Here is an 18,581-nt window from a genome sequence, read left to right as displayed (position 1 = left end):
CTGTTCTTGTTGTGTCATGTGCAACCACATTATTTAGTAGTTAAAGCCCAAGCGAGCACTCTAGTATTCCATTGCCCTTGCCGCGCATGCAGTGCGAGAGTTTCGGCATGCTTCTGAAACCAAAGCTTAGCCTCCCAACTTCTAAAGATAGACAGTTAAATAAATGATATAATTGTCAAAGGGGCTCAGTCAAACCTACCACATGGTTCTGCCCACTCAGGATTATGATGTTTGCTGGTAGACTTTTTAGGGCAGGAAATCTTTCATGGTGTTAATAAATTTGTAACAATGATCATAGTCTTAGGGGCCACTCCAATACAAACTTTCATTAGCACATACACCACCTCTAACAAAGCACTGAGGACATGTGTGTGATCCTCATCAGTTAGAAATAAACAGTAAGAATTTTAAATCCTTTTTTTCCTGCATTGTTTAATTAAAAAAAAAAAACCAAAAACAAAGCTTTTCAGAAAATGCAAACTAATATCTAAAGTATGGCTGGGCTTACAGCCTGTCAGTGCTCCTCCATAAATTTAAGTTGTTTTTATTGATCCATACACTTCTAATGCATAAAGTTCATTACTGCTTTGATAATTACAAGATAATTAAATACAAGACAGAGCATGTATCATGCTGGGGAATCATTTAGTGAGTGAACTGTTGTGCTGAAAAGTGGAATTCTTTCAGTCACTCACAGCGTGGTGATACATCAGTAACAAACCAAACAGGAGATATTTTGGGGATGATCCAATGGCTACCAGAGCCACAGAGGGCAGCAGTAAAACAGAAGGTTTGGAATTAAATTGAAGTCCTGCCCCACAGGCCTTCACACTTTGCAAACACATGAAACAAGAGCACGTTCACATGCAGGTTTACCTCAGCCCCAGAGCAAGTGCAGCACTTGACATATAATATGTAACAAAAAAAAGCCAATGTCTCACAAATGTCGAATTAAGAGAGGAAAACTGGTGGGTGGAGGGGGAGGTATCTTAGCAGCACCAGGAGTGAAGGCACCAAAGCTCTGTTCACAGCTTTGCTGCTGGCTCACTTTAACACTGCAGTTATTCAGATTCCCTGTGCCTTGGCTCACCCCTCAGTACAATGGGTATAATACTTCATCCTGTCCTTAAAAGGCAATTACTGCTTGTAAAATACTCTGGGAACCTTGATTAAAATGCACTGCAGCTTTGTGATAAGTATTGCCTCTGAAAGAGCGCGCGAGCTTGGATTTGACGGTAGGAAGTACTACCTGACAGCTGGAAAAGAAAACTAATCATTCTGAAGGAAAAGTATGTGCTTGACCTATGCACACCTGTAGGTGGATCCCTCCTGGAATATTTTCTTTTTTTCAGTTACTATGTGTACATTGCAAAGAGAGTAGCAGAGAGAATGGATAATTAAAAAGGTTTTGAAAAGCTCTGGTATTTTCACCAGAGGATCAGAGTGGGCCGTCTTCAAGAACTCTGATGCACAACTATATGTAATTAAAAAAAAATAATTATTTGTAATGCTCCTCAAACCCTGTTTTCATTAAGGAGGGGAGAAAAAAAAGATCACTTTAAATATGAATGCTTTATGAATAAAGAAATTCTTTTTAAATTGATGAGCATTCATTTTCCCATACAGTCGCATAAAGTCTGAGTAGTTCACCTAAAACATAATTATCAACGTTTTAAACCACATTTTCCCCTTGAAAATACATAAATAAATAAGCACGCCAAAATCTTTTTTGTTCATTAAGAGCCAGATCCAGCAGAAAACATCTGCAGACTTCTAGACCAAGCAAGCCCTGGAAGGCCATGGGTACTGGCTGCACCTTGTGCCAACCCCAAAAATTTGGCTGGTTCAGAAAGATTTAAACAAAACAAGAAAAGCCCTGCAGCTTTACATGTCTGGGAATTGTGGAACTGCATTAGGTTTATGAATAAAGAATAGGGGTGAGAAAAAAAACTCCTTTTAAAAAGGAGATCCCTGTCTCTCCCGTCCTCCGCCATTCCAGGTACCAGACAGTGGCTCCCCTTCCTCCACAGCGATACCATGGAGCTGTCATCAGCAGCTGCAGCCCAAACTGTAGGGTTCACCTGCACCCCCTGCCACAGAGGAGATAGGAGGTCCCAAATCCAGTGCTCACCGCCCCTTTGCACCAATGGGTGCCCAAGCATCCAGCTCCCAGCCACACTCCTAGACATGCAGTAGCTGTCACCATCCAACCCAAAGGAGTGTCCCTGGGATGGGAGCCAGCCCAAGTTGTTCAAAGGCCACTGCAGGGCTACCATGGAGGGGCAGACACTGCTTGGGGTGAAGAGACACCTCTGAGAAGGTGGCCTAGGGCACAGTGATCTCCCCTGAGCTAGCAGCCTCTCTTAGCTCCCTGGAAGGATCGAGCTCTACAAGCAGTCCAGGATTTCTACCACGGTCTGGAACAGACTCCAACATGCAGTGCGGGGAAAGAGCTTCGGCTACCACGGGCACCAAGCAGCACACATTTAGGTTTCAGGCTACCCTGAGTGTGTGCATGCAAGCAAACACAACGAAGTAACTAACAGTGTCGGAACGGCTGCCTGCTGAAACAAAACAAAAGTTCAGGAAGTCAGTTTAGGACCAGGGCCCTGTTACTGCAGCGGATAAAAATTCAAGAACCTGCTGCTACTGTATTTGCCATGGTTTTAGACTTCTGAGAGAAATAATGGCTTTTTCTTGCTATTTCTTCATTATATCCCTCTCTGGGAAAGCCAAGAAAACTACCACTGATTTAAGCCACACTTTTGTCTTCTGCCCCATTCTGAGGACCAGCCTACATTTCAGATCAACACCCAGCTCATCTCATGCGGCTGGCCCTGCATGGGGAAAAGGACCAGGCGGGTTTTGAAAAGATCTAGTAACAGTACGCCCATGTGTTCTGTATAAAGCTGTCCCAAAAGTTGGGTTTCACAGCGTTCATTTTATAGACACCTCCTCAAGAGGAACAGCAGCTGCAGTATGCTGCCTTGGTTAGCAAGATGTGATACACGCAGAGATATGTACTTAGGATAGCACAGAGGGACTTTGTGCAATGACCATATAACTGCAGACACTTTGCAGGTGTGTGTTTACAATACTATTTATATAGTGCCGAAAGTGGACTACATTAATACACAGTGTGTATGATTCACTGTCACTAGTCCTGCCTTCCAATACTGCGGACCCTAAGATAAATAACATCGCTACACCCACTCCCATACAATACACAGACTTGTTAGTTTACTTATATATACAAAGTTTCCAACTGAAATTAGAGATTTTTTTCATTATAAAAACTTCTTGAATTGAAACCTTTATGAGTTGAAATGAGCCAGCTGACCAAAAAAAAAGCAAACTGTGAAGCCAAGGGACTTGTATTTAAAATGCGTAAGCTGGCTATCTTAAATAAATAACATGAATCTGAACACACACTAAAATAAATCTTGTTTTTTAACAGTTCTAGATACAAACAATCATCACATTTATCATTACAGCTTTATATACCTGTTGAATTATTGCTTTCAAAGCCTCACAAAATGTACCAGTATGTTTGAACTAAAATGTGTGAAGGTGCTCTTGTGGGAAACATTGCATTCTATATTAATTTTTTATTTAAAAAAAAAAGAAAAAAGCTTACACAGCCTCAGAAAAAAAAAAAAGTGGCAAAAATCCCAACTTTGTCCATTCATGATTTGATTCTTTCTTTGCCGTAATAAAATTCTATGAAAATGTTGCCAGAAACAAAGTCAATCTCCGCAAGGACTTTGTCATCTTTCTTTAAAACCAGGGAGTAATGAGCCTGAAGATGTACAGTATGCTATAAAGATGAGATCCTTGTCATTTTTTGCCCATGTCTAGCATGTAATGAATAATAAAGGAAAAAAAAAAACCTGAAACTCTAAATTCTGTCTGTGAAACAACCCACTAAGACACCAAGATGATGTCTTACAAATTGGAACAGCAGCAGTAGTAACATCTGTAAACTCAGAATTAAGGAGACAGCATTTCATTTTTTACACAATTTTTTTAAAAGTGTTTTAAAATGCCTCATCCTATTCTATAGAATGGGCACTAAAAGCCATAAATAACTGGATCGGTAAGTAAATTCACCATCTACTAGAAAAATGATTCCTGAGATAACTCAAGAAAGTAAAAGCTGAAGAGCTTGCTGCTAGTAGTTAATGGGATAACCCGACTCCAAAATCAGAACAAAATATTTTCCTTTCATTAAAAGAGGAAAAACAACAACAACAAAAAAAAAACTTTAAAAGGTACACAATTAGTTAGCTTTGCAGTGATTAATTCAACAACTGCAAAGCCAAAAACAACTTTAGGCACTTAACCATGAAACTGTCAGTTCTTTTTGCTTGACGATAAAGCATCCAAGAAGTAAACATTAACTTCTGTTTTTTCTATGTATGTATTCCACCACGAGAAGATGATAACCAAAGAATTACCAGGCAAGCACAGCAGAGGCTTTTTAGACCTGACAGAGGTGAGATGTGCCTGGATTATGTTTCCCTCACTGCCAGCTTTAATAAGACAGTTCATACTGTTCCCTAAAACTTGACAGAAAGAACTGAAAATCAGACTGAAAATCTCTTTTTCAGGAAACAAAGAGCTCATCACAGTAAGAGAGCTTTGGGAATGAAGAGACCCCTATACTAACCACATCTTCTCCATATCAAGGCAAAAGCAGTCAGCAGCTCTTCCTCAGACCAACTCTCCTAAGGAAGCAAATGGAAGTTCTGCCCACATAAGGAATGCAAAAGCATATTCTTTATCATCCCTTTCAAATAAACTCCAAAACTGAGTAACTACTGAACAAAATGAAAAAGGGCAGGAAGCTAAAGAGCAAACTAAAAGAACAGATCAACATATTTCTCTGACCTGCAAGTATCTAATTCAAGCACATTCTTCTTTCAAACAAGATGCCTACGAGCGTTTTGATGGCTGCTCATAATCAGATGTGTCACTCACAAAATTACAGTGTTTGGGGAGGGTACTGGGCAACTGAAAATGGCTTTTGCTAGAAGTATGTCACAAGCACATCTTTTAGTCACCTCAGAATTGCACACAACTTCACTTCATTCCTTCGTGCTGGCTGCGTGTGGGTTGCTTCACAGAAATACAACTGCAGTAATCTGCTTGACAGTAAACAGTAATCAGTAAACACTATTTACTGAGCAGATACATGCCCCTGCTATTCCCTCAGCTTACCTATCCCCCATCTCTTGCCTTCCACTCTCAACCCTCTCGCTCTTGGAAATTTTAGAGGGGGGGGATAAATAAATACAGGTAGTGGAATAGTGAAATCCTGTAGCTGGCAAGGTTTTCCTCTCTGAATGGACAAATCCTTAACTCCACACAGCTCCAGACACTGAAGAATTAGATCCTAACCAGGGAAAACACAGGAAAATGGTAATAAGTATCGCATGGTAATCCACAGGAACTTTGGTCCCAATGTGATTTTCGTATAGTATCCTAAAATAAATGGCATTACAACATCCATAGTCTCAGCTCATATATCAGAGCGCGCTCTCCCTCTTGCCTTTCCTTCTTTCATGTAGTGCATTTTCTGAGAAAATGTACTTCTTTCCACAAAAGTAAAGTCAATGCAGTCCCATTCCTGACTGAAAGCAGCACAGTAGCTCGGTGAAAACTACCATGAACCAAACCACACTGCAGAGGACTGCAGCTGAGGAGTGCGGGTTTATGGCAGCAGTACTCTGGTAAGGTTTCACCAGAAATTCCTTCTGACAAGACAAAGGAAGTCACAGTTTGCTGGAGATAAAAAATAAACAAATTGTATTCATATGCAGTAAGAGCACTTCATGTCATAGTGGATTTTCAGTTCTCTTTCATTCAGGCTTGTGTCTTTTGGGCAATAAATTCTGAAAACCCAGGAAGGTAAAGCTTGCTTAACCATGAGTCTCCTTTCACCCAGTAAAATAAATTCCACAGCTGCTGTTTCTTTCTCCTATGACTATTTTTTAAGCTCCCTCCCACTGATAACTCGCCACTGTCACACTCCACCATTGAAATAAAAACCTTCAAAGATGCCAGCTTTTCAGATTCTTAATTTTATCCCATTCAGGTAAAGCATTTTGCACCTGCATTGGCAGAGCTACCAGGTCATCTTTGTTAATAAAGTTTCTCACATTCACAAATAAATATTGAAGCAACTGAAGAAGATATAAAAAGGAAAAAAAAAAAAAAAAAGGTAGACAAACCCATTTTATATGTTCCTTAGATAATGCAGTACCATAGCAAATCTCTAAGGAAAGTTAAGCTGAAACTGCCATGAACACCATATAAATTTGCACCACTGGGATATTTAAGGTCCAATAAATCTTACTTTCCAATGGTTTTAAAACTCCAGAAAACAGGTTTTCAGCTCTAGACTCCATATGTTGTAACAAAACTGTCTACCTAAAAGCTATCAACTCAGACCTGCCACCTGTGAGAAATACTTTCAGAACATACCCATGTTTGCTGAACTACCAAATTATGAAAACCTTCATTAAGAAAAAACAAACCACAAACACACATATATGCATACATAAAAACCAACCAAACAACTTACTCTTTTTCTCTTTGCATGATAATGCTCAAGAAAGTCAGTTAAAAATGCCCCTATTTCCAATTCAAATTCTTATTAATTTATTTGAACTATCTCATGTTGCAGTCAACAACATGAAACCAACAACTAATTGCAAAAAAAAAAAAAAAATGAAATGGAAAGCAATAAAATCCATCATGGTTCAGACACGATATACTGAACAACAGCAGAAGAGCCAAGAGTTAACGTCAACCTAAGAAATCACACCACTGTGCGATTTATCTGGTACTGTTAAAAAGACTAACAATTGCTAAAAAATATCAGATGGTACAGAAAAGCATTTTATTTACTGTGCTGCAACTTTCTGCAGCTTGGTTATATCAAAAGCACATTCTGTGGACAATGAAAGTCACTGCTTTCCTTGACCTGTCAAAACCATCCTGATGCCCATGGCATGGCACGCAATTTTATGAAGGCATTTACAGCCTGTTTACATGGATATACCTGTAGTACTGGGGCTTCAGTTGCTGCATGGCTACTTCTAGGAGCCTTTCAGAGCATAGTTGGTGGGGAACAAGAAGCAAACGTGGCCGTGAAGCCAGTGGGTAGAAGCAGGGCTCATAAGCAGGTGCACCTCCTAAACCTGCTTTATATTTTCATTCCCCTTTGGGAAGCCGACTGATTTCAAACCAAAAGAATCACTTTTAAAGGTGACAGACCAAACCATGGTCCCGTCAAAGGGCAGCTATGCACTGTGGCCTGACTATCCCAAGCGGGGCAGCAAAAACGCAAGATGGAGCTTTATGAAATGTTGCTGTGTCCTGTGTCCAGTGTAACTGCTTTAAAGCAGCAAACTGTTGTAAGTGTAGCAAGTAAGTGTAACTGTAGTAAGTGCGACTGTATTAAGTGTAACATGTAAATACCACAGTTCTCAGTAAGCTGCAATGTTAGGAGGAAGTTTCCTGATGAGGATCAGATTTTACTCCAGATGAAGTTAGCACAAGTTTTGTCCCTTACTGGTACATGGGGTGATCAGAGCCATAATCAGAGGGCTTTAATCAATCTTTGGTCATACCTACACTTCTGTTGCCAGGCAAAGCAGGTAAGAATAACTCTCACAAAAATTCATCTAAAAATCAAACCAGCCCAAACATTAAAAGAATTTTCTAAAAGAATATAAAAACAAAAATCAAGTTATGCTAAACTTTGTTTTCTCACTTGCAAACTTCATATTGTAAACAACTGAAGGGCACGGATGCAAAACGGATTCTTGCCTAGATTCGTAAGCTTTTCCAGGGGTTGTAATATCCTGCATATGATGACATCATGAAACTAACAAGTAAAAGTTGGGTTTCAATTTGTTCTACTTTTCCCTCATTAGTCTCTGTGTCAGAAATAGAATAAGAACCCTCATTAAGTCACATTAAATTCTTTAAACTCATTAAGGGCTCAGAGAAAGAACAATACAAACACTGGTGTTTTCGTAAAATATTATGCAACACAGATGGACTTCAATTTCCATGTATTTTTAGAATGTATGTATGTGCATATAGCAGCCAAAGAGAGACCGATATGTGTGAGGGAGAAACGTAGAGGCAGAGTAACAGAGACAAGGCAGAGCATACCTTACATATGACAGAATGATACCTAGATAAAAGTGGATTATGCATGATCACTTCTGACCCAATATAGATGAAGCGCTTAATGCTTTGTATCCTGAACTGTGTCAGAGTTGGAGTCAGAGCCATACCCCACATTTCTTTTCAATTAATGATTCCTCAGAACTTTTTCCAAGGAGAAGAAAACCTTGAGGGCCGCAGAGCCAGCAGCAATCAAGTGGCAATCAGACTTTCTGACCATGGACTACCTTGATTGCTGCTGCTGTAGCCTAACATACCACCTGATTGCAGCTGAAGATACAGCTACTAGTCATGCTTATGGACTTACATGTAAGATACAGGTGTGTGCAAGATTTCAACAGTACTGGAGCGTACCTCTGGGTGTGCAAAGGGTGGGTATTTGTTAGAAGATTTATTGTAGCTGAATTACTCAGATATATGTGGTTGATAACTTTTGATCCTACCCCCATAAGACTGGAAATATGAGCTCAATGCCACAAAATTATTTACATTCCTATAGTATGTTCAAACAACTATTACAGGATTAATTTAATCCATTATTACTTTTTTGTAATAGATAGACATAACATGCAAATACGAATTTAGTTCTAAAGAAAACTCCAGATCTGAAGAACATGGAAGGAGACTAATTAGGTGGCATAAATTTCAGATGTCTCTAGCTAGGCACAGAAAGAAAACTGTATATAGAGTAGATGGGAGACACAAGTTACTGTTCCTTTCCTTCTTACCACTGTAACAGCCGAAATGAGATGTGGGATTTTCACTGACAGCCTCCAGACCTGAGCATCCAGACCTGGGTGCCAGGGCAGGGCAGGCAAGCAGCCTCCGCTCTGAAGCTCTCCCATTTCTCTATCAGAGTCAGATACTGTTTCCCTGAAAGGCACATGGTAAGGCTAATCTATTTTCACAAGCTTTTGCCTCAGGTATGTGGGGCAAGGTTTACTTTATTAATTGTTTCTGTGTGCGTGCATGTCCATATCTATGCGTGCAGGAGGAGAAAGCTTGGCAATGATCAGCATGTACTGCAAATTTGGTTTATAATCTGTAACTGCAGCTGGCGAAAGTCTGATGAGTATATTTAATACAACTAAAAATGAGAACACTAAATAAAAAAGCAAACTATGTACAGATTAGGAAGCTGAAATCGGAGGTATCTTGCTTTCATTAATTGAACTCATGAAGCAATGTTTCATCTACATACCAAGTTCTAGATAATGTTGCATATAACTCACCGCATTTGCTTGAAAAGCGGCATGTGAGAAAGTTAAAAAGAATCATACCCCAAAGAAAATAGCTTTATCCTAACTCATTTAACTTCCATTAAACATTAAACCACATCTGCACATAGGAATTTTGGGCGATACTTAACTTCAGCATCCACTTCAAACTTTTTTCTAGATCAGTTGAGAATTTGTTTCTTAAAATAAGCCCAGTGAAGTCACTGGGAGATCCAAAAACAGTCTGAAAGTATCTGTCTAGGCAGAGTTGGCTATGTTCTTTTTAATTAATTACTAGCAGAAATTCCCCACACACACTTCTTTTTTTTTTTGTGAACCACCAAGCTGTATGTTTAATTTTTTAAGTTTCAGCATGTATTTTAGACTTCCAGACTTTGCAAAGCAGGTCAGGAATACCCAGAGGATACACATTTGAAGGCTACAGATAGCAGAACACACCATTTACGGCTTTGTATATACACATACATACACATGCTATATAATATAGGTAGAGAGATTCAATGATTTAAACACATTACATCTATACTGTATTTCAAGAACATTCAGATATTTACACTGTTAGATCACCACTCATTTTAGACCTACACTAGTGCCAGCTGCCAAAAAAGGTACACAAATCAAAATATGTTACCTTTGTTCAAACAATACTGCTGTTCATTATATAATAGAAACTGTCATGCTTAATCTTCCAGGAACCAAAAAACTGGTACATTCTTGGATCAGAGGTGCCTTGAAATGGTTTGAGGCAAAACTGAAGCATATTGTTTAAGTAAATCTTGCTGAGAAACATAAGTGCATTGATGATTTTTAACATCATCTTTTACAGACTTTTTTTTTTCCCAGATACATTAATAAACTAAAAACGCTGGCATATTTTCAAAATGCAGAGAGATGAACACATTGGTGGTTTTTCTATAACATTTTTATAATATCAAATTATACATTCCCTCCTGCATTGGCAGCCTCGCTAAATGTAATGGGGGATCTGAAAAGGATACTTGAGAACAAACCCCACGGTGAAGTAAAATGTACCTATGAAAATTACATGTTGACTTTGAGAATACCCCAAAACTAAACTTTTCCTTGGGAGTTCTCAGTATTATCCAGTACCCCGACGGTTACTGCAGGCACTAAGCTACAGGCTGCAATGTTAATTTTCCATAAGAGATGAAAAAATTGCCAAAAGCAGCGTATAAAAATATGTCTACAGCATTGTATAGAGAAATACAGAGAAATGGCAGAAATGCCTTACATTCTTTAGAGTTGGAACTTTTCAAACTTATATTTTAATCTGAGAAAGTGCTAAATAGAAATAAGTGCACTTTACTTATTGAGGAAAATCTGGTTTGCAGCATTATGATTCCTGAACTTCTTCAGATTTTTAAGACTACAAAGCAAGTGTTTTACAATTTCATCTTTAAGAGCACAGATTATACAATATTCATCAGGCAGACACAATCTTACTTACAGACAGACACAGTCACACATAATTCTGCAGAGGCCAATCCTGCAGCCTTTACTGAATTCAAAAGTCCCCCTGACGTCAATGAGTATTTTTCAAGAAGGAGAATTGCAGGATCAGGCCCAAAAAGTGCTTATGAAGATGAGATGTTACTTCAACAGATTGAATGCTAGATTAAATACAAAGATTGAGGGAAGACAAGTCTGGGGTTTAAACCCTAGGGAGGATTGACATTTAAAGTGTTGCCACTGAATTATAGCTCTCCACATTGGGTGGGGTAACCTCCTACTGGGTGGAGTGTCTCCCCTAAAGGAAGGGAAAACTGGCACAAGCCAACTTGGTCTTTGAACGATTTCCCTACTTGCCAACTTATGAAGTCGTCCTGACGTCAACTTCGTCAAGAAAGTCTATTGCCCAACTCTGTCTTTTACCGTAGGAAGTTTGCTTGTGTTCAAAACCCCACCAGACGTAGAAAAGAAATCAGGAAAAGAAGCCAGAAAAAAAGATAATTAGAAAATAAAAAAAAAGAGAGCAGACTGGATTTTCTTAAGTACAGTTAATTTTAAAAAATCCTTCTGTTGGGTTTTCTCGTTTCTAATATCAGCTTAATACAAACAGATACAGATCGCAAAAGACTATTACTAAACATAGTTTAAAACCTGGTTTAGCTTTAAAATATGAGGTGGAGAGAGTGCACAGAAAGTGGCCGTTCGGCAAGATAGGATCTCTCATGTCTTCTGCAATGGGCAGCGAGTATCCTCCCAATCAGCATCACTAACAGGTGTAAAACGCTCTCATACTGGGAAAATGATACTCACTGAACTGCCACCAAAGGTATTTTTAATATATTACTCCCCTCTGAATCAAAATAAGTAATTTCTCCAAAGGGAAGCTTCAGGTGCTGGGGGGGGGGGCACAGACAGACGACACCAAACAAAAAAAAAAAAAACAACCAAGAAAAAGGATAAAACATCTCAAAACACCCACGGGAAAAGGAGAAAAAAAAATTAGAAAACACTTTAAGTTACCGTAACCTGAAATGCACCACCATCACAAAGAGCAATTGGAGAAATCCAGCAGAGCTCAGCAGGAAAGATTTTTTAATAACAGATTGAAAAACAAGAATAAAAATAACTGCATCAACAGGGCCTTTCTTCCTCAGGCCACAAGCCCATTTTTACTTGAAATTTAAAAAAATGGCAGTTTGGCCACTAAAACCAATCCAGAACATTATTAAAAGTTAAAAGCTACCAATTACTTCTGTCTGTTCTTTTAAAGCAAAGTTTGGCATTACGTCAGTTGGTTTAAAGAAAACAAGAAAGAGAGAGAGAGAAAGAAGGAGAGAAAGTTTCCTGCTTGTATAAATTAAACCACCAGGGAAGGTGTCTAGCCACTTGTAAAGCATTTATTACAGGTTTTTAAAGGGCTAGTAACATTTTAAAAATTAAATATTTTTAAATACATTTAAGGGAAAAAAAAAAAAAGTCCATCTGAGCCTGGAAAGAAAGCAGACTTACAAGAAATTAGACATGCATTAACTGCAGCTAAGAAAGTAAAAATTACTGTTAGGACTAAACCTTGCAATCCAAAATAATGAATTTTCAAGGCAGAAATAATCCTACTGTAGCTGCTGCACTCGCACATATCCCCCAAGAGCATGTAAAAGTTCCACCGAACTTTACAGGATGGAACCAACTGGGTTCTGTAGGAACGTCCTACGGAAGTGCCACTCATAACAGCTATGCAATTAAATGAAAAATTTTCTCTCTATGGCTTTTCCAAATCCACATATAGGGACCCACAGCAGGAGTAAGATTCCTTAGTTAATGCAGCAGGACAATAATAAAAAAATCACTGACAGAAAGATTAGCAATTTCTATTAAAATTTAGATGTATTTTTCACTAGTGGTGTTATTAAATTTTAAAGAACCACTTTAAAGGTACTAGAAAATAAGAAACAGATAGCAGAGAACATGAATAAAACATAGATGACTATTAAATAAAGTTTCTTACATGCAGCTACGCCAGTTCACTTAAATCACAGTCTTCTAAACCCCATGACACCAAATCAGACTCCTCTGACTCTGGTCGACACATCAAGTGGAATGGTGTTTGGTTGTGCAATGCTTTTGGGGTGTGACAAAATGTCCACTGGGGACTTAAATCGAGACCATAGTAGTTATTCTTCCATTGCTCAAGTGTTTCATTTGAGCTTTGGTCTGCATGACAAGAAGTCAGAATAATACACCAGCACTTCTCTCCCCTCCGTGCTCCTCTGCCCCAGCAGCGTTTCTTATGTTCTGGGCACGTATACAACTGGCTAAAGAGCTTCGTTCTGGAAGGCCCTTTATTGATTAGGTGCAAAACAACATCAAGAAGTGAATAATGAGCATAATCTAAAAAATGTAGTTGCATGTCTTGCCCTTGTAAACATTTACCATTTAATGGTGTAATTGTACTTTAATCCTTCACATCATCTGATATAACTCATTACGTGTTTTTCTTTTAATTAGCAAACACAATCCAAAAAAAAGCAAAGCCCGGAAAGTTTGTACATACCATAAAAACTGAAGTGAAAATAGTCTTAAAGTAATCACATATTCTCTCTTTGGATGCAGGCTTATCTTTTTAAAGTCAAAAAGAGAACTTCATTGGCACAGGGTAGAAAAAAAGAACTCCATAATTCATGACAGTACCAAGAAAAAAAGTTCTTCTCCAGGAGGACTGGAAAGGGCACTTTTATTTATCTTCTGGACAGACAAAAATAGTAGAACCTAGACCAGATATGCTGTAATTAATGTATCCAAAGGTCAACAGGCAATGGTATTTATACAATAGATGGCTGCAGACTACACTGGTTATAGTATTAATCACCAGTATTTGAAAACAGCATTGTTCTCTTACTAGGTAAGAACTTCAGAAAGTTTCAGAAACTGAAAAGAAACTTTTTCTTTTCTTCTCATACCTGCCTGCTGTTCTTTTTAACCAATCACTTTTTAACTCACGAGGTGTAATATTTGGGACAAAAATGCACAAGTTTATAGTCACCCAGGACTGCCAAAACCAGACCCAGACTACCTCACTAGTTGTTTTGAGGAAACTAAATTAAGCAAGGGCAAACACCAACTGGAAAGTTGTCAGTTCACTGAATGAATGGCTTCATTTTACACACTAGTTAGAATATCTTGATCAGAATATATTTCTGTTCAAGGCCAATACTTTTACTACCAGGTGGCAGTTTGTTTTAACTGAAACTGTATTAAAAATGTAATTTATTTCCACTTTACTTGCACCTAACAAAAAGGGCTGTCAGATTCCCAGCCTGTCTTGTTCAAAAATATTTAACCATAAATTTTCTCACAATGTTATATTTGGTGTTACCCACAAACCTTTATTAAAGTTATACTGCCAGTGTGGCTGCAGTCAAGATCTGAGAATGCTTCTATTAAGATTATTACATTAAAATATTGTTGAGTTTGCTAGAGACATAAATATTCATATACATATGCCCCCACCCCCTAAACTTGGAAGGAAAGTTCCACATAAAAAGAAAAATTTAAATACATACCCAAAGTTGCCGGTTTGTAATTAAAATTTGGGGTTTTTTCCTAAACATCTTTGCTAATTTTTTAACTCTTTCACACTGTAATGTAAAATAGGTTTGTTTCAAAGCAACTACCTGATAAAGTACTAAAAGAGGTAATTCACATGAACAGAAAGTAATTAGTCATTGTTTGCACAATGCTTTGAAAACATAAAACCCTATGTGTCAACTAGCATTCAAATATAATATGATTGAAATACACAGATTTAACAAGCAACCACTGCATCTCACACTCAGGTCCACAAACAGGAATTAGTGCTATGCTGCTGTTAATGCACAATCACGATACATGAATAGTAATATTCTTCACACGCAGCAGAGTATGCATGGTAACAGTGCGTACTATGAAAGTTTACTACGAACGATGGACAACACATGATAGAAAAATAATCCTGCTAGGGATTCACCCAATAATGCTGAATTTACTCAATCGCCAATGAAAACAAAGCTACCCATACAGCTACTGTATAAATTATGCTGAAAATGCATTAAAAAGAAAAGAGGGTAACCTGGCTGCATTGTGTTTGATACCCAAAGAAGTCTCAGATCTCTGAAGTTGTCATTTACATTTCTTCCCTTTATTAACATCACTGTGAAATAAAGAAAAAATAAAGCCATACTTTCACAGGCAGAGATTGCCCGGTCTTATTTAGAGTCTGTTTTAGAGGATCACAGGCAAAACATGTAAACTTAAAAGCTGATGCAACTTTGCCCTTTACTTGCTTTGTTGTGACTACGTATATGCAAAGTTCCAAACAGAGAGAAGTTATTACATATAGCCCCGAAAAAGAAAAGAAAGTGCGATAACCAGACAGAACAGGGTGGATTATGAACTGACTACTCTTCTCATATCTGATCTCTCTTGTTTTAAAAAGGTGAAGCAGACTTCTGTTGTCACAAACAGCCTGAGGATTAACTTGTATATAGGCACTGATGCACTACTGAACTCCAACATTATTGATTCTATGTGGCAAACGTCAAGCAGGTATGTATTTTTCAGGAGGGAAAAGGAAAAAGACTTCTTCACCCCAACACCCCCACCACCACCCCCCCACAGAGAAAGGTGCCATTTGTTTGTTTTGACCACGATATTAACAAACTTTCATTCAGTGGTTAAAATAGAAAGAGGGGAGAAAAAAAAAAATCTTTCTAAGTGTTGATATCATTTCCAGGCAGTCTTGTCAGCATCACAATTTACAGGAAATAGCTGATGCTCTCAAACAAACCCTGTATTTACTCATAGACACAGAGTACTTAAAAACAACAACAAAAAAAAAACAAAAAAAACCCACCTCTTTTGGAGGGCTTTTTTAAAATGTCACTCTGGTGGAATATCTGAGAGCTGTCTAACTCCACACGCATACTGCAAACATGAGGCAAACACAAACTGCACTTCAGAAGACTACTGTAACTTTTATTCTTTTTGTCCACATCAGGAACTGGCTCTTACCACTACTTTCCTTTGCTGCCCTCACATTTCTAACTCAGGCAATCTTCTCTAAATGTTCAACTTTTCCTAAAACCAACAGGAAAGTAACATGATGCCACCAACATCCATAGGTTTCAGTGGTGTGGTTGAATAAAAGTGCCTGAATGGCAAAGAAGTTTGGTGGTTCCTTGGGAGACTTAATGAATTCTATCAAAGCAAACCTGACGCTGTCACATTATGGTTTGTTTCAATCAACATTCAAACTGCGCACCGCGCTGTAGAAGCAGCGGAGGCAGCACGGTCTGCATAGCACCTCGCAGTCTTTTCTCCCTAAGAAATCTGTTCCCCTCAGAGGGGACCTGTCCCCCGTGTGCTGAGGTGCCCCGGCCAGGCAAGGTACTCGCAGTGGCCGAGGCCGCAGCGATGGAGGGGGGCCGGCTCTGCACTCCAGCTCATCACTCATGCGACAGCTCAGCCGGCGCGCTTGAGAAGTTTGCCATTTGCAGACAGAAAACACAAACCGACTGTGAAAAAAAAAAAAAAAAAAAAAGAGTAAAATATAAAGAAGGCTAGCGGGCCCCAGCAGAAACCGCGTAGGAGTGCCGGGATGTCTGAGCGCCTTGATTTGCACCAGGGAGGCAGATAAACAAAGCCCCCGAAATGTCGACACCCCACCCCCCCCCTCCCTCCCCGGGAGCCGGCTGTATCCCAGGGCAGCGCGGCGGCGGGCGATACCTCGGCACTGACCCCGGCCCGGCCGCCGCGCTGCCCCTCCAGCCCGGCCTCGCCCCCATTCATTCCTTCTCTCTGGACAGCAAACACGCGGGGAGCAGCCTCCGAGGGCGAGGGACGGGGCAGGGAGGGAGACGCTCCACCAACTTGTGTTGGGCAGGGGAGAGCCGAGCGGGGGGACGCCGCGCTGGGAGCGGAGCTTCGCCTTTAAGAGGGAAAAGTTTTACGTTTCTCCGCGCTCTGATTTCAAAAAAAAAAAAAAAAAAGCAAAACACAACACACAAAAAAGTCACCACCACCATGTCGCCTTTTCCCCCGGTGTTGTGACCGGGAGGGACCCCGAGCCCCCCTCTCGGCGCAGCACAGCTCCGCACCCGGCCTCTCCCGGTGTGTTCCCGGGCAAGGAGAAGGAAAAAGGGTAAAAAAAAAAAAAAAAAAAAAAAAAAAAGAAAAAAGAATAAAAGAAAAAAGAAAAAAGAGAAGGGAAAAAAAAAGTTTTTCCCAAACTTACTACTCTTCATGATGGTGTCTCTGTGCCCCGCTTGTCATGATCCCCATTAAAACTTCCAGCAGCGGCAGGAGCGGCAGGACTGTGCGACTGCAGCTCATCGGATGCAAACCCTCTTTGCTCGTCTTCTACTTCCACCCCCCGCGTCTCCCTTCCCCTCCCCCCGGAGCGCCCCGGTGGCGGGGAATCGGCGGCCGCGGAGATAAGGCGCGGAGCGGCGCGGAGGGGAGGGCACAGCCGAGCCCAGCAGAGCCGCACCAGCCCGCGGCCACCGCTCCCCTCCCCGCCTCCGGGCCAGGGGGCTGCTCCCCCTGCCCGCCACCGCCGCCGCTGAACTTGACCCTCCCGACTCCAGCGGGGCTATCTCCGTTTTGAAGTCGCCACTTTTCAGCCATCACATATGGCTTTGACCCACCGGCGGGGGGAACTGGGGGCGCGGGGGGGTGGAGGTGGATGCACCAAAAAAGCCTGTGAAACACGAGCAGCCCCGCTCCCTGTGAGCATGGCCCCCGCTTTTGTTGTTTGTTGATTATTGGGGGGGGTATATTTTGAGGGAGGGGGGTGTATCTTGGGGGGGGTCACCCGCGCTGCACACACACACCCCCCCCTTTCCATTCGGGCACCGCGCCGCTGCCCCCACACACACCCAGCGCGGCGCCCCCCCCTTGCCGCTGCCGCGCCGCCCCCTCCCGGCCCGCCGTCCGCGGCGCCCTCCCCGCCGCCGGGCCGCCCCCACCCGCGCCCCCCCGCGCCTTACCTGTTGATTAACCGTCAGCAACAGCCCCGGCAGCCTGGAAGATGGTGGGGCCGCGGAGCGAGCCATGAACCGTCTCCTGCTGCCGGCAGAGTTGGCCGCGGATTATGTGGCGGTGGCCGGGGAGAGGAGGGAGCGAGGGGGGGGACGGGCGGGGGGCCGCGGCGCCGCTGCCTCCCCCCTCGGCCCCGCTCGGCGGGGAGGGGGCGACGGGCCCGCCGTCCGCCGGCGGGCGGTGCGGTGCGGAGGCGGGGGCGGGGGCGCGGCGGGCAGGGGGCGCGGGCCGGGGCACGGCACGGCGGCCCCGCCGGCGGCGAGGCGGCGGCCTGGGAGCGCGGGGCGGCCGGCGCGTTATCAGGACTGTTATCGCTTGTCAGGACCTCCGTCTGCCCGCATTACGTCAGTTTCAAGACACCAACACTATTAATATCAAAGGAGCCTTCGCGGAGGAAAGCGCCACCCCAGACGGAGCGCCCTTAAAGAGACAGTGCAGGCGGCCCCGCCGTGCGGCCCGCGCCGCCCCCCGCCGCACGCCTCCGCCCGCCGCGGCGCGACGCGACGCGACGCGGCCTCCGCCGCCGGGACACGGGCACGGACACGGACACAAGAACGGGCACGAGCGGAGGCCGCGGAGAGGACGCGTCCCCCCTTG

The 18,581-nt window shown here is 41.8% G+C and overlaps 1 protein-coding gene across 5 annotated transcripts in view; it reads right to left on the bottom strand.

Annotated features, from left to right (window-relative positions):
• Positions 1-18,162, bottom strand: part of TRPS1 (transcriptional repressor GATA binding 1) — a 214,924-nt gene extending 196,762 nt beyond the window's left edge. For 2 of the 5 annotated variants that reach the window (XM_061447836.1, XM_061447842.1), the window contains exon 1: positions 17,933-18,162. Coding sequence is in view for 1 of the 5 variants with exons in the window: in XM_061447840.1 (XP_061303824.1) it covers positions 17,179-17,188 (10 nt within the window). In the remaining 4 variants the exon portion in view is untranslated. Of the gene's footprint in view, positions 1-17,178; positions 17,457-17,932 lie in introns of those variants that run through there. The other 3 variants (XM_061447837.1, XM_061447840.1, XM_061447843.1) reach the window with 2 other exon arrangements.
• Positions 18,163-18,581: the final 419 nt, after the last annotated feature.

Source organism: Pezoporus flaviventris, unplaced genomic scaffold (genome assembly GCF_033815535.1).
Source record: "Pezoporus flaviventris isolate CSIRO_AGI_PZ_B2104156 unplaced genomic scaffold, CSIRO_AGI_Pfla_v1 ptg000007l, whole genome shotgun sequence".
Lineage (NCBI taxonomy): Eukaryota > Metazoa > Chordata > Aves > Psittaciformes > Psittacidae > Pezoporus > Pezoporus flaviventris.
The sequence above is the reverse complement of the archived record's forward strand: the minus strand, read 5'-3'. Positions and strand labels throughout refer to the sequence as shown.